Below are 16,851 nucleotides of genomic sequence, written 5' to 3' on the forward strand. Positions count from 1 at the left end.
TTGATAACAAACTTGAGATATCAACACTTGTGAGTTCGACCGAGCAATGCTCTAACAGAGTCTACCAGCAAAATAGAGCTTTTTTACCTTCCCGAGACTTGACTAAATGTGGACTAGAAATCAAAATAAAGTTTTGATAAACTAAATTGGGTAACAAGTTTGAGATAGCCACACTTGTGAGTTCGACCAAACAATGCTCTAACAGAGTCTACCAGCAAAATAGAGCTTTTTTTTACCTTCCAAGACTTCAGCCTTGCAATAACGCTAGAAATGGGAGGTAAATAATATTCATAAGAGAGACTAGTGGAAAAAAGGGACCTACCCAAATACCTAAAAGGGAGAGAGACACTAATACAATCAAGACGCTTTGTAATAGACTCAATAGGAGTATAATCTAAAGCAGAAGAATAAAGAGCAGTCTTTTGTTTATTCATTTCAAGCCCAAAAAAACTGATAAAATCATCAAGACAACCTTTAAAAACATAGGTAGCATATATAGTTCATTTGAAGAAGACTAGGACATCATCATCAAAACAAAGGTGTGTAAGCTTGGTGAGGGACCATCTTGGATGAAAGTGAAATGACAAGGGTACCAAATACACCAAAATCTTTGTGATATCAACCTATAAATCTGATACCTTACATGATCTAAGATGTACAAAGATTGTCAAGGAGATAACAACCATAAGGTATACACTTGATATATAGTTATTAGTTCGAAATCAAACCTAACTATTGGGATCAATCCGAGTGGTTGGATTAAGTACAAGTACAATTACTTTATTTATGACTTAAACAATTATAATGCATAAAGTAAAGTAAAGGCACACAAAAAAAATTCATTAACGAGGAAACCGCAAATACAGGAAAACCCGGGACCTACTCCAGTTTTGAAAACTCTAAGAATTAAGTCGCTATATATACAAAGACTACTACCAACTTCGTATAGTTGAGACCAAGTAAACTACCCTTAGTTACCTAGTTTCTTGAGTATCCCTACGCCTACAACCTATCTGGCCAACGCATGTGAACCCTAAGATAAAGTCCACTGTTTTAAGTTGCTTCAGCCGTTGTGGGGACTTCAAGCACTCAACTCCTTTGGATCTTCTTCGAAACAGTAAATGACTAATCTGTTTAGTAACCGCTTTATCAATCTCAAGAAGTAAGTCAGAGATTATGTTGTGTGTACGACAAAGGCTCTTCTGTTTCCTTTGTCTGGTTTAGATCAATCGAGATCTAGATTACTGAAATAATCAGATCTATATTTACAAATTATCAGATTCGGATACTAAAGAATACCACCAAATGACAGCTTGTCGATCTACTATGACTATTAAATCAATCACCTATCAAAGATAAACGAGATATAATCGTATCCCAGCCGATCAAGTTTGTGCACGAAGCAAATCACAAAGATACGAAAACAATAAGAAATCTTCTTCTCTTCAAATCTTCAATGTCTTCTTTTGTACCTGCACAACCAAACTTGACTCCAACTTATGATCGATCAAGCATGGAACAGAGTCTGTTAACAATGGATGATCACTAGTCAACGTCAGATCTAAAGACAGATCTGAACTACCGTTAATCCCTTGATGTAGTTTGAGTGACCTTATGTCAGAAGAGAAGGCTCTCAAGAATAATCAAACTAGGTGCAATCAAGGTTTAACAACCGTTAGTCAAACAAATCAATGATGGAAAACTAAAATAACAATGTTGATTCTAGTTTCCCACCAACAGTACTAGTAGACACTTCTTGATCCCAAAGAAGTCTTTAAACTAGCGTACAGTTTTCGCCTAATTAGGTTACTTTTCTCTCCAAGATAGTAATTATAAGTAATACAGACAAAGATCTCAAGTATATTTACAGTTTCTTAGGTTAGAGAAACATGGAAGGAGAAAAGTCCTTTCCAGAAACAATTTCTTGGTCCAACAAAGAAATCAGAAGATTCCTTGTTAGTTTCATAACCTACCAAGAAAATAAAACTTGTTTTATACAAGACTAATATGCTAGGGCCCACCGGTTATGGTTCATGACCAAGTGGTATGTACAAGGGCATAATATGCGGTCTGCCAAGTAAAGTTTATCGTGTATGCACATCTTCAAGACTTCGGCAAGGTTTTATCTTTCATGAGACAATATATCTTTCATGTCAGGATTACACCTATATACATCCTTTCAACAGTGAAAACACAAAAAGCTTACTTCAAAGGAAGTTTTTCCTTTCAATTACTATGCATTCGCCAATTACAAGAGAAGGCACGGGGTAGTAAGATTAGGTTAAGTTGTGATAAGCACCTTTTTGCTTATCCTGAACAATTAGATCCTTTTCTTCAAGTTTCTGTTTGGAACCTAATCAGATCTTGATATTAGTCTCAAAGACAGTCTTAGAAAAGAGAGAAGTAGAGCAGTTACCTGAAACCAATCTTTGCTTTGCTCTTTTTATGCCTCATCTTACTCTGTTAATGAAACTTTTAATATCATAGATTCTTTTGTCAATATCAATATGACAAATATCTCTGCTGAAGAAATAGTGCTTCTGTGAGAACATGTATAAAAGGCATACTTTAAATAAGTTTATGGTTTGAAGTATCCTTCTTATTATCGCAAGACTTAAGAGTGACAACACATTTAATAATATGACGCAACGATTTCTTTAAATCAGAAAATATTGTACTCTCAAGTTGCAAAGAACAATCCTTTGAACGATGTTCATTTGATCTGTGGTGACAAAACTTACAATTGTTGGTAGTACTGGGAATTTCAGTATGTGAAAAGTTTTCTTAAGATTGTTCGTCACTGTTTCAAAAGGTGTCCCTTTTTTCCACAACCATAAAAGTTCTCTGAGTTCTTATAAGATCAGTTTTAAGCTTCCTAAGTGGCGTAATGATAGCTTTAGAGGATATTGAATCATTCTTTTTCTCAAGGAATTTAGAATTATGGGAGATTACACTTTTTACCCAGTTTGTATACAAGTGTGAGTTAGACTCTTTCACTAGATCATAACATGATTTAAGAAGAGATACATCTTTCTATGTTTCTTCAATCCTTGAGAGAGCCTGAATGAGATCTTCTCTTGAGTCGTTAAGTTTCATTCTCAAGAGTTTCTCAATTTTTATTACTTTCTTCTAGTCTTTTATTGACTCAGCATTACTTCGTTCGTTCGATTCAAGAAGTTTATCAAAAATAGTAATTTTGTCAAGTAACACAGACTGGATAGATAAGTCCTCATCAGAACTAAGCACGGTAACTGAATTAACCATTTTTCCAACTGGTTCATCAATATAATTTAAGACCCCGTTGTTCAACTATCTTTGTATAGTGGTAAGGTATATTCTCTGAGGAGATCTAAGTTTTCATAGAGAGTAATCTCTTTACAAGTGGTGTTCTTAATTCTGGGTAGAACGTACGACGAGTATTTTCTTGGTAAAAAAATAACAACCATGATTTGACTCATTGAATACAAGCCTAGACTGTTTACAAACACAGACTTATCATGTGTTATCAGTGTCTTCCCACTTGGATACCAATTGAAAAGGATAGGGTACCAAGTACACCACAACATCTTCTTTCTGCAACCTGTATAGACGAAACCCAATACAATTTCAAGTAGACCAACTTAATGATCCTTGAATATATGTATATGAGTTTATATCTCTATCTTTATCTCTTTTCAATCAGTATGTATAGACTGGGAGTCCGTGAACCCGATTGTTAAGAAGAGTACTTGGACGATCCCAAAAATCAATATCCAAGATCAATCTAGTCGTATCCAAATAACCCAATTGGATTGTTCCAAGTAACAAATTTGTTATCTATCTTTCAAGATACGAATTCTACAATAAACAAGTCTCGTAATCGATCACAATTAGATGGACGTATCTGATAAGATTGAATACGTACTATTTGTGTAAATCCTATTATAAAGATAAACAATATAACGTGGAAAACGAAAAACACAAAACACCAGAAGTCTTGCTAACTATCGGACTTCGGAGTGGAAGTCTCGTCCATATTTGAAAACCAAACTGTATTAGGACACTACAGACACTAGCTAGCCTACTATCAGACTTCGTAGACCGTATCCACCCTCCAAGCGATTCAGTTACAGTCGCTCCTTACATCACTTGAAACTCGCAAGGGTCTACGCAATTGATTCCCTTAGGTGACATCCTTTATAGCCTAAGAGTTGCTTCAACCCAAGTGAAGACTTTTGATACCAATATGCCTCTAACATATGAGACTATTTGGTTTCTCTTTAGATCAAAGATCGAGGCTTGGAAATATTTTTGTAATAGACAAAGCTAGCAAACCTCACAATCCGTTACACTTACACTCACTTTGATGAAAAGCCTGGATCATTTACCACCTCTCAAGTACAATATTCAACTTATCAATTAAGAATAGTTTTCAAATATTTATCTTGAGGAATCACAAAGTCTGAGACGAAGAGAACTTTGGTATTTATATCTATCTTGCCTGAAAGAGTATCAACTTCAACAAAAACACCCAGATGGCTCTCCTCCATGTATCCCTGATAAAGATATCGCAGCACCACCTCTTTCGGTTGATGCGAAAGCTGTTCAAGCCGTAATCAAAAGCTTCCCTAAGGGAACCGCGTGTGGCAGAGACGGTTTGAGGGCTCAACATCTCCTTGATGCGTTGAGTGGAAATGCTGCTGCGGTTGCTGATGAGCTATTACAATCCATTGTAGGGGTGGTCAACTTATGGCTATATGGCGCTTGTCCACCCATTCTCGTTGAATATGTTGCCAGTTCCCCTTTAACTCCTCTTCTCAAACCAGATGGAGGTGTTAGGCCCATCGCAGTTGGTACGATCTGGAGGAGGTTATGTTCCAAACTTGAAGCAACTTTAGTTTGCAAGAACATTCTTCCATACTTGGGAACATATCAATATGGTTTTGGTGTTCCATGTGGCGGTGAAGCTATCTTACATGCTGCAAACAGGCTTCCCGAGACAAAAGGTACTTGCAATTCAATTACAATGATGTTGGTTGACTTTTCCAATGCTTTCAATCTTGTAGGTAGATCTATATTGATTCATGAAGTGCGTGCACATTGCCCTAGCATCTCCAAATAGGTAGAATTTTGTTACTCTAAACCTGCCAGGCTATACTACAGTGATACTACTCTATCTTCTACCAAAGGGGTTCAGCAGGGTGATCCATTGGGTTCGCTCTTATTCGCTTTAGCATTGCACCCCCTTGTTCTTCAGATTGCTGCACAATGCACTTTGGACATGCAGGCATGGTACCTTGATGACAGTACAATTGTAGGAGATACTCTTGAAGTTGGGAAGGCTCTGGACATCATACAGACTGAAGGTCCTAAGAGAGGCTTACATCTGAATGTTACCAAGACGGAATTATTATGGCCTACAATCGATCCAAGACGCAATGAAGTGGGAGTCTTCCCTGCCAATATTTGCAAACCTACATCAGGCGTAAAACTACTAGGTGGACATGTCAGTTTAAACACTGATTTTTGTAGTGATATGGTCACCAGCAGGGTCGATAAAACCATAGCATTGATGCAAAAGATCCAGAAGTTGCATGATCCACAATGCGAACTTCTGCTTCTCCGTAATTGTGTCGGCATATCAAAACTCTACTTTACTCTCAGGACAACCAACCCACAAGCACTACAAGTTGCTACTGCTCACTACGACAAGCACCTTCTCGACTATCTGAGGCAAATCATTGTAGGCGACGGTGCAGGTTTTGGCTTAGTGCAACAACGTCTTGCAACCTTGCCTATTAAAGACGGAGGTTTGGGAGTCTACACTATGAAAGATACCAGTACATATTGTTACTTTGCATCTTGTGCACAAACTAAGTACCTGCAGAATACCATCTTGCAACCTACATATTCAGGTGAGCCATGCCTCATCTATAATCACGCCTTGCAACTATTTACACAAGCTTGTGGGATATCCGAATCTGAGTTCAACATCAATGACACTGCCCCCCCCCCCCCCCCCCCATTTCATGAAGTCATTGGCAGTAATATACTTTGGTGTTGTCAAAGATTCTACGCTCTCTAGCCTCCCTTTCAATGAGCGTGAGTCGATCATTTGGAAGTGCAACAAAACAAAACATCCCATGGATTTTCTGAAAGCCATTCCTATTACTGGGCTCAACCAGTCTGTTGGTCCTAGACAATTTCAGTCTGTCCTCCAATATCGCTTGGCCACACCAATGTTTGTTGCTGATAGTGTTTGTTCTAGCTACACTAAGCCGATGGATATCTACGGAGACCATGATGTGCACTGTGCTAAAGACGTGTGACCTAAATACAGACATGATATGGTAAGAGATTTGATCTCGGAAATATGCTACAAGGCTACTATTCCTTCCCAGAAAGAGGTTTCGTTGGATTTCTTTCTAACAATGACAATGATCTTAAGCCGGCAAATATCTTAGTACACAGCTGGGAGGATGGGAAGGATGTGTGTTTTGACGTAACAGGAGTCTCACCTTTCACTAGTGCACGTACTCGGTTGTTCACCCCTGGACAAGCCATTACCGCTGCTGTCACACGCAAAAATAATAAATATCTTGACAAGTGCATTAGTAATGGTTGTGGTTTCAGTGTCTTGGCTTTCACTAATTTAGGTGAGTTGAGCGGTGTCTTTATTGTTTTTCTAAAGAGGTTGAGTAACCGCCTTGCTAATTACGATGTGAACTACAAAGTTGACAGTTTACTCTTTCATAGACTAGGTGTTATTATTCGGAGAGGAGTTGGAGCCCAGATTGTCGCTAGGCTGCCAACTAACCACTTGTAAACAATCTTTTTTAAAAATAATAATAATAATAATAATAATAATTGGCAATCCTAGAACTTGAATGATTTTCATATTTTTATTCCAAATCTAAACTATGTTATGCTTCTGGTGTCTTTATGATCATGTGAAACTAATAATTAGATGTTTCTAAATGAATTTATAAATTTCCGCTATGATATAAATGCTAACATGAGCATACATCAAATTAGCCCCCATAAATTACTTAATGAGTTTGGGCTTAGTAGCCGGGCTTCGGCTATGATATCAACGTAGCATCTCGTGTTTTTGGGTAATGAATTCGAGTCGGTGCCAGAACTCAAAATTTGGAGTGTTACATGCTCGGTGAATATTTTAAGACAATTTAATTGCATTCTTCTGAGACTTGATTGGAAGCCAAACTCAGAACTAGGTTACTGCCCTGAGCAGGTAGTCTTCTATCTAATGCATTTTTAAGAAAAAGAAAGAGTTGGTAGCTTTTAATTATTTTACAGGAAAAACAAATTTTAACACTCTGTTTAGGAAACCTGTTTTGAGGCATACTAGATTTTTTTGAGGCATACTAAATAATGCCAAAATAGGGTCACTAAATAAAAAACAACATCATCCCTTATCCATCATTTTTGATAATGGCATAACTACCCTTACATAATTAGTGTTAATGATTATGATTAGATTTGATTAATTAGGAATTTTAAGGATTAATTAAAAATTAAATTATTAGTGTTAAATTAGTGAAGAAATCAAATTTTTGTGAGAGAGTTAAAAATTTTGAGAGGAAGAAGAAAAAGAAGTGAAAAAGAAACTTGGGTTTTGAGATTTTAGTGATTAGAAGTGACCAAAATGTGTGATTCAAATCAGGGGTAGACTTTTATACGAGGTTTAATGTCTTTTTTATAAGTTGAATCTATCAAAAAAATTGAATTTTAAAACCCAGATCTACTGAGAAGATGAACAGTTCGGCTGATAACTTGTCAGCCGAACCTATGTGTTTCAAAAATATACCTAGGTTCGGCTAGCAGCTTGTCAGCCGAACCTAGGTATATTTTTGAAACAAAGAGGTTCAGCTGACAAGTTATCAGCCGAACTTTACTCTGTAACTCATGAATTTAGGTTCAGATGATTCGAACAAAATTGTTGTTAGCCGAGCCTGAGTGTATTTCCAAAAAACAGAGGTTCGGCTGATATCTTGTCAGCCGAACTTCACTTTGTAACTGTCGAATTTAGGTTCGGTTGATTCGAACAAAATCTAGAAGAACATAGTGTTTCTTCAAATCATATACTAGGTTCGGCTCAAAATTGATATTCCAAGATCAGACGAACTTATCTTCTGAAAACCCTAATTTCATCTTTGAAATCATATTTTATCGATCAAACAAAATAAAATCAATAAAACACAAGATGAGTTTGTTACAAATGCATTCTAAAATACGTATAAGAGCAATTGAGATTTGGATTTCTCACTCCAACATCGCTCACTTCGATTCGTGTTTCCTTTGATTGATTGATTGCTTGATTGAATTGGTGTCCAAGATGTTTAAGTTTAAAGGTTATTTTGATTTTAGGTTTTTGAGGATAAGGGCACTCTAGTAATTAAATTGTTTAAGGATATATAGGTAATTGCACTACCTTTAGACACCCCTTATAAAACGACCCTAGATGGGATAATAAATAAGTATGCCTCAAAAAAAATTCAGTATGTCTCAAAACAGGGTTTCTGCTTAGCCGCCTCAAAAGGTTAACAACAAGTGTATTGGCCCACAATTCAGTCACTAAAGCCCAAACTATACAAGAAGCCCACTCCCCTATGATCATTTGTAATGAGATTGCAAACCAAACGTCCTGATAAGAAAGTACAAAAAGAACCTTAATGAACGCCCTGCAATGGATTTTCATTTTCTATCTTTTCATTGACGCAATGAGGGGTTTCCCTGTGTACTACTTTAATTCGGTCGAAATCTTGCGCTGAAATTTTCCGATACAGTAAAATTGCTCTGATTGGTGCCTAGTTAGCAATTCGTGATTCGGCAAATGTACGGAACGGCAAACGTACGAGTATTATACGGTTTTGTAAAATCCAGATTCGGTCCAAAATTCGGTCAACGGGACGTGATTCGTCAGTAATTCGGAACGGCATACGTACGTGTATAATTCGATTTATAAATGTGAGTTCGGCTCTGAAAATTCGGTATCTATATATAGCAAATAATTTGTATTTATAAGGTCATAGACCAATTTTTATGCATATGTGTGAGTTATTTAAAGAAAAAATAAACTTAATATGATGATATTAATAATATATACAACATTAGTTATCCAAGAGGACGTCGTATGGTGGTTTAGATGCTTGGTTAGTGAGTTTGAGATCTCTCTCACCTTCACCTTCAAATCTCTTCAGTCGTTTTTGTTTCATAAAAATTACAACACGTTTAATATTCGGTCGTGTATGCTCGGGAGGCAGTAAAGCCCAAAAAGTGGAGTCTTTGAAAAGTAAAAGCTAAAGAATTTATGGCGAATTAAGCGGACGTATCATTCGGGATACGTAAAATTCGTGAACGGTTCGCGAATAATCCGGGAATGCCACATAATACGCGACTTGGGTTCGGAGTTGCAAACGTACGCGAATAAGACGGTAAAATTCGTGATACGGAAAAATTCGCGAATGATTCGCGAATCATTCGCGAACTTACTAACTAGGGATTGGTGAAAACAAAATTCACCGTGGTGAAGCTGCTAGTAGTTGGTCGACCTTTAATTCCTCATTTTTTCCCTATCTTTTAAACCATTGTGGCTATCCAGACTTTTTGGCCTATTTATTGAGATCGTAAGCGAAGTAGTAGGTATTTAATAATTGGCATGTTTCACACGTCTGTTTTTCATTCTCTCCTTTTCTCGCGTTACAACATGTGCTATGTACGGATGTTTGTAATTGTAGGGTAGAAGGCAATGGTCGACACTGGCATATGTAGATTTTATACTTGCTGCTTTAACAACTTTGCTACCTAGACTGAGCACTTTATGCTGTCAAATTTATGGACAAACATAGTTACATTTTGGTCACTTCAACAACAATGAAACACGTCTTCAACAACCTTTACGTGGTGCCAACGCCATTTATTATCTTTTGCGTAATGTTTTTCTAGACATTCATCGTAAGCTGCACATGAAAAACTTAAAGGTGATTCTGTGATATAACCCGTTTTGAATGTGAACTTCCATTTGCAATCCCACTTTGTAAATTGTTGCTAATTTAATCCTATTCTTAACTCTTCCATATCGTGGGTGGCCAGACCCAACAATTTTTCAAGAGAAATTAAGAACGAGCACCTAACTCAGTTGGTCATCCTCGTTCCCCAAAATTTCATGCGTTCCAGGGGATCCCAGGTTCGAATCCTCAATGACGTAATATTGCAGAAATTAACATGGAAGATAGAGTTAGTTTGCCCCCTTGTGATACAATCTCAGCCCCCATCCGTTTCGACTCATTAGGCTAGGTTATCATAAGGCTCGCTGGTATGCTAGCACAACAACCTGTTCAATTAATGTACTAGTATGTCGTTGGAGCTTAGCTTATTAGGCTTCCAACTAGTTTCACGTAATAATCGTTATCCAATAATATAATAAAAGGTCAATATTATCGTGTTTTTTTTTTTACTCTATTCTCTCTCTATTTTTAATTGAATTCCTCGTCATAGAACTAAACATTAGTAGGATGTTTGGATACATGTTAATAACGAAGTTATGTTTTTGGACTTTTTAAAGTAAAAAAATCTATTAAAAAACCGAAAAAAGCATAGAAACTAAATCACATATTTTGAACCAAGGAGCACTACGGCAACTTCGAAACAAATTGGATTTTTGGTGCTTCTTTTTGCTTGACGAGTTTTTTCCCATTGGCATAAAAAACCTGGTTAAATTTGGATATAAGAAATTGATTCCCATATAGGAATAAATAATCTAAACGTGAAAAAACTCAATTTTCTTGTACTTTTTAGGCGCAAATTGGTAGAAACGAACATTTATGTATGCCAACTTCAACTGGATGGAGACATACAACTGCAATCGGCATGTTATGTATTTCATACCTACTGATTTTAGGTAATCTCAGTTAAAAAATTCTTTATCATCCCCGACACGCAAACTCTTTGTATACTCTTGTTATCTAACTCTAACTTAATCTACTACACTACTCTGACAAGTATTACAATTAACCAACATTAATTAAATCAGGTATTTATGTTAGTAACAAAAATATGACGATGCGGGGTTTAAGGGATTAGTTCCAGATAACTTGTTTTGTCATATTCAATATACCCCGATTAAAAGGGGTACGCCCTAATTTAGCCAGGAAAAATTCCATCTTTATTCTCTTTCGACTATTTTTTTTGTGTTATTTTTCAAACACAAGTTATAGGATAATATGTTTTAACACACTATAACATATATTATCCTTTTCAGAAATGGGTTGAAGAGGAAGTGATAAGGTGTTTACCCCACTATAAGAATTAGAAGAAAAATCGCCACTGTTCCGAGCAAATTTTGGATAAAATCGCGACGGTTCTCTGGTTTATTTGGAAACACAGATGCTCAGTTGTTTTCGAAAGAAAAATTCCTAATCCCATAATGTTGATAGACCAGATAAATAAGTATTTACAATCAGCAGCTTCTATACCTACTAAAGTAAAAACTATGGCTAGAAATTGAATGGTTCCAAGCCAAATTGGACATCTCTGAATACAGACTAGATAATCTTTATCGATGCGGCTTTCAAAAAAGAAGATCTATCAATGGGTTTCACGTTTATTTTATATTCGGTGGATCAAGAGGAATTCATGCATATTGAAGCAGGTTCAGACAAGGCAATGACAACAACTCATGCAAAAGCAAAGGCAATGTTTAAAGCTACATCTTGGTTAAAAATAACATTTTATCCAGCGTTTCTTTCGTCACAGATTGCAAGTGTTGTTGAGTATTTAAACAAGAATTGTAAAGAAATTTCCTGGGAAGCTGAAAACACAATGAAAAAGGTTGAAGCGACTTTGGATACTCTTCCACAAGCCAAGGTGAGATATATTAACAGAAAATACAACTCAGCGGCAGACATTTTAGCTAAAGAAGCTAGGATCAAGAGTCTCCAAAATTTATCTTTGCACATTAGAGGAAAAAAAAATAGTAAATCAAGTATTTTATCTAGTTCTTTTGAAAAAAATGATGTTGTAAACCTTTTGTACTATATTACTTGATTTATAAAAGTTCATCTTTTAATCTAAAAAAAAAAGAAGAAAAAAAACACCCTAAATGGTAAAATATTGTACCCCATAGTTCTAAAATATACTTAAAAAAAGATTTGTGGTCCCTCAAATTTAAGAACATAATAAAAATTATGGCCCCTCATCTATGAAAATATAATGAAAAAAGATTTATGGCTTCTAAAGAGTTGCTCAACCTACTTTTTTCTCAAGCGACTTCTAAATTTACTTCATACGAAGTAGCGTGCGAATAAGTTTAGGTCGAAACTTACTCCACTAATTCTACTCCCATAGTGAGAGCATATCATATCATTTTAGGGATACTACTTCATTTTAAAGCAGTATTGTACTCCCCGTATCCCTTGCTATGAACTTGATTATTCTTTATATCCATTTTTCTATCAAATGCCGATAGAAAACTTATTTTTTCTATCTCCATCTTTTGTAATTTCTTATTCTCCCAATAATCCAATTACAGAAAATCACAAATTAGCTATATATACGGATCTTTGGAGTTTTCCTTACTAATTGTTCTCTAATAAAATTCATCACCGATTTTTATTTTTAGTAACCATAAATTGATAATATTGACTAGTTCGTAAATCCCTAAGATCTCACAAGAAGGAGAGTAATATATGAAAATGCGGGGTTCTAACAACCACAACCAACAATTCGTTTGGCAATCTGAGAGGACTTACTCCAATACACTTTCTAGAGAATCAACTAGGCAGTCAGACTCAATCTAGAATAAAGTATATCAAAGAGTTTAATATCTCTAACTCTTAATTCAATCCGCAGTCAGCAAATAGAAATCTGCGAGCCTAATTGAATATAAGAGGAGTTACTTGAACGGTACCAAAGACCAATGTTCAAGTGTCAATCAATGTAAATCAACAACCAAAGGTTGGATATTCTAATTGATTGGTCTTAACGCACAACCTGTGATATTTCAATTATATAACAAAATATAATGCGGAAAAGAAATAACACAGCCACCAGAATTTTGTTAACGAGAAATTCGCAAATGCAGAAAAACCCCGGGACCTAGTCCAGATTGAACACCACACTGTATTAATCCGCTACAGACACTAGCCTACAACCAATTAAATTCGGACTGGATTGTACTTGAACCCTAATCAATCTCACACTGATTCAAGGTACAGTTGCGCTCCTTACGTCTCTGATCCCAGCAGGATACTACACATGATTCCCTTAGTTGATCTCACCCACAACTAAGAGTTGCTATGACCCAAAGTCGAAGACTTGATAGACAAATATGTCTCGCACAGAAAATCCAATAGGATTGAATAAATCTGTCTCCCACAGAAATACCCAAGAGTTTTTGTTCCATATTTTGATAAATCAAGGTGAACAAGAACAAATTGATAAACCAGACTTATATTCCCGAAGAACAGCCTAATATTATCAATCACCTAACAATAAACTTAATCGACTAGCGAAACAAGTTATTGTGGAATCACAAACGATGAGACGAAGTTTGTTTGTGATTACTTTTCTATCTTGCCTATCGGAGATATAAAATCTCGAGCCAATTATTTCAATTGCACTCAACACGATAGAAACAACAAGATCAGATCACGCAACTACAAAGATAATAGTTGGGTCTGGCTTCACAAACCCAATGAAGTCTTCAAGTCGTTAACCTATAGGGTCTCGATAAGAAACCTAAGGTTAAAGGAGAATCGACTCTAGTTATGCAACTAGTAACACACAGGAGGTGTAGGGGTTAGATTTCCCAGTTAATAGAGTTCTCCTTTATATAGTTTTCAAATCAGGATTTGCAATCCAAGTTACCTTGGTAACAAAGCATTCAATATTCACCGTTAGATGAAAAACCTAATTCAACCAAGCTAATATATTTCAACCGTTAGGTCGAACTTAGCTTGTTACACAGAAATGAAATGTACCCTCATTTAGGTTTATGTAACCGTACCTAAACGTGTACACTAGGTTGGTTCACAAATAGCTAACCGAGGTTAGCCATATGATTACTCTCATATCAACCTTATTCATCATAACCATAACTAGTTCAAATTACTCAGATGAAACTAATTAAAGAGTTGTTCAATTATTTAAAAAACACAATTGAAACCAAATCGGTTTGATTCACTTGAATCAATCATGAACACTATAGTCACGGTTTGCAAAGATTGCATTCCTCATGATTTAAATGTTTAAGTCCATGAACTGACCGATTTAACAAAGTAACCAGCTTAAGTACGCGTACTTAAGCAACCGGATTTTGAGTTTGTTAAGTTTCCAAACTCAGCAGAAATTTTCGGTTCGAAAACTTCCGCCAGTATGCAAACGGGTAGGCATACTTAACGGGTAGGCATAGCCGTTTTCACACACTATTAGCATCAAAACAATTTTCAAGATATTGAAATAATCATTATCGAAACATTCCAAGCCTACATCAAATGATTGTATCACATAAACCATGTAAGATGTTACTCGGCAATTTTCTCATGATATAAGATGAACTTGGTCGAAGCGAAAGCTTACCAACACATATTTCGAGAAATATGTAAGCGAGATATACTCAACTCGAAATCTCAAATGTGTATAGAGAAAACTATATCGTAACACGACTTATGTCTCAATATAGGAGATAGTAAAAATAGACTTTCCAAGTGAAAGATGAGTTCAAGTCTCCACATACCTTTTGTCGAAGAAGTTCCACAAGCTCCCCTTAGTAGTTCTTCGTCTTCAAGAGATAAACGTCGAGAGATCTAAGCTCAACTATACTATCTATGTCCTAATCCGAGACATCTATAAATAGGCTAGAAATCAAGACTTATAGTTTTGATCACTAACATTGACAAACATGCTTGAGATAGCAACGCATGCGATTTCGACCTAGCAATGCTCTAACAATCTTCCCCTTTGTCAATTTTAGTGACAAAACTATCAATACATATGAATTACAAAAAAGATAAAAAAAATGTAGCTTCTCATCCACATGCTTGATCTCCTTGGCATCTTCAACGCGACTCGAAATCTTCGTCACTTCCAAGTACTCCATGATCCTAAAGGTTGTAAGTTCAGCATCACAATTGTTGAAGATCCGTAGCTATAACAATGAGAAAACAAAATGCTCTCAGTCATTGTTATTCAGTGTCATAGTATTATTACACAACATCAAAGTTCAATTGTATAACAACTTTGACAACAATACTATGGTGATATGTATCACTCCCCCTTAGTCAATACATATATCAACATGAAAACCATTCTCCCTTACATAATGATCCATAAACCATATGTATTTTTAGTGTGAACTACACATTAATTCTCCCCCTTTTTGTCAAAAAAATTGGCAAAGGTACGAAAATTAGTGAGATCCTAATGAAATTTCCACAAATATACTTCATGACCAAAAGGTGTATTAACCTACCAACAAAATTTAGATGCAATCATAAAGTCTAAGCTAAATGCATTCATCAAGGAGTTAATAAAGATACAAGATAACCCCTAAATATTCCACATCCGTACTCCCCACAAAGATTTGGCAATTAAGCACAAGTTCAAAATGAACTCTCCCCCATAAAATGTCATCCCCGAAGGATCAACAAAGGCGACCTTACTTTCACAAGAAAAGAAGGATTTCTTTTGGACAAACAAATCACATGAAAAACATGAATTTGAATCCAACATTATTCAATTGAAATAACCGCAAGAGAACCCATGGTTAGTTCAATCGAAGAATATAACCAAATTAATCACAAGAATCCCATGATTAATTTACAGGGGGTTAGTCCACGAGTGAGTTGGGGGAAGTTTAATGTATTTTGGATCTTGGAGATTTTGAGGGAGTGTAAGAGAGTATAAGGAGTTTGAGAGAGTTTGGTGTTTTGAGTGTAGGGAGTTTGAGAGACTCTCCCAAAATCTCTACTCTTTTGAGAGATTTGGAGTGATGCAAAAATACACTATAAACTCCCTAGAACTCCCCAAAAAAACCAAAATCCCTAGCATTCTAGTTTTTACCACTAACAGGGAGTTTAAGAGTTTCTTTCAAACTCCCCCACGACTAACGGGGTTTTCTAGGGAGTTTGAGAGACTATTCTAAACTCTCCCACGACTAACGCGGATTTTGAGAGACTCCTTTGAACTCCCCCACGACTAACGGGAAAAAACCCAACTACACCCAACTCCCCCACCTCCCTTGAGGACTAACACCCTGTTAATTGAAATACACAACCAAATTAACCACAAAGTGATCAATTCAATTGGTCATGCTCGACATAAGAGACTTTACGGAGCAACAACTAAAATAACCAAAAGAGAATGACTAATTTAGTTGGTTATGCTCGACATAGGGAACCTTACGGAGCAACAACTAAGTTAATCATAAGAGAATAATCAACTCAGTCGGTTGTGGTCAACATAAGAAACATTATGAAAAAATCACAGTATATGCACAAAAATGTGGATCGGAGATCGACCAAATACTGCGAAATAGACAAGGATTTATCCTATTTTCCATCACTATTTGCACAATGACATACAGTAGGCTTCATCCTCGTAAAAAAAAAGTTTTATCCTTTCTTCCATCAAAATATGACATAAAAGGCTTTAACTTTTGTAATGCCAAAAGTTCATTCTCTCTTCCATCAATACATTCATATCGACATAATAGAGATAACTTTTGAACAAGTATGGGACAGTCACAGGTTCACGAACGTACATAACATATCCCATAAAAATTTGCAATATATAAAATCATAAAGATTAAAAATTGCAAAAATCATCTTCCAAAAAATTTAGAATTTAAATAAA

At 36.0% G+C, this 16,851-nt stretch overlaps 1 protein-coding gene across 1 annotated transcript; it reads left to right on the forward strand.

Annotated features, from left to right (window-relative positions):
• Nucleotides 1-270: 270 nt before the first annotated feature.
• On the forward strand, nt 271-6,308 carry LOC113349177. Its single transcript, XM_026593111.1, has 4 exons — nt 271-277; nt 4,515-5,010; nt 5,131-5,894; nt 6,049-6,308. Exons 1-4 carry the CDS (start codon nt 271-273, stop codon nt 6,306-6,308), a joined length of 1,527 nt encoding a protein of 508 aa, XP_026448896.1.
• Nucleotides 6,309-16,851: the final 10,543 nt, after the last annotated feature.

Source organism: Papaver somniferum, chromosome 1, assembly GCF_003573695.1.
Source record: "Papaver somniferum cultivar HN1 chromosome 1, ASM357369v1, whole genome shotgun sequence".
NCBI classification, from domain to species: Eukaryota; Viridiplantae; Streptophyta; class Magnoliopsida; order Ranunculales; family Papaveraceae; genus Papaver; species Papaver somniferum.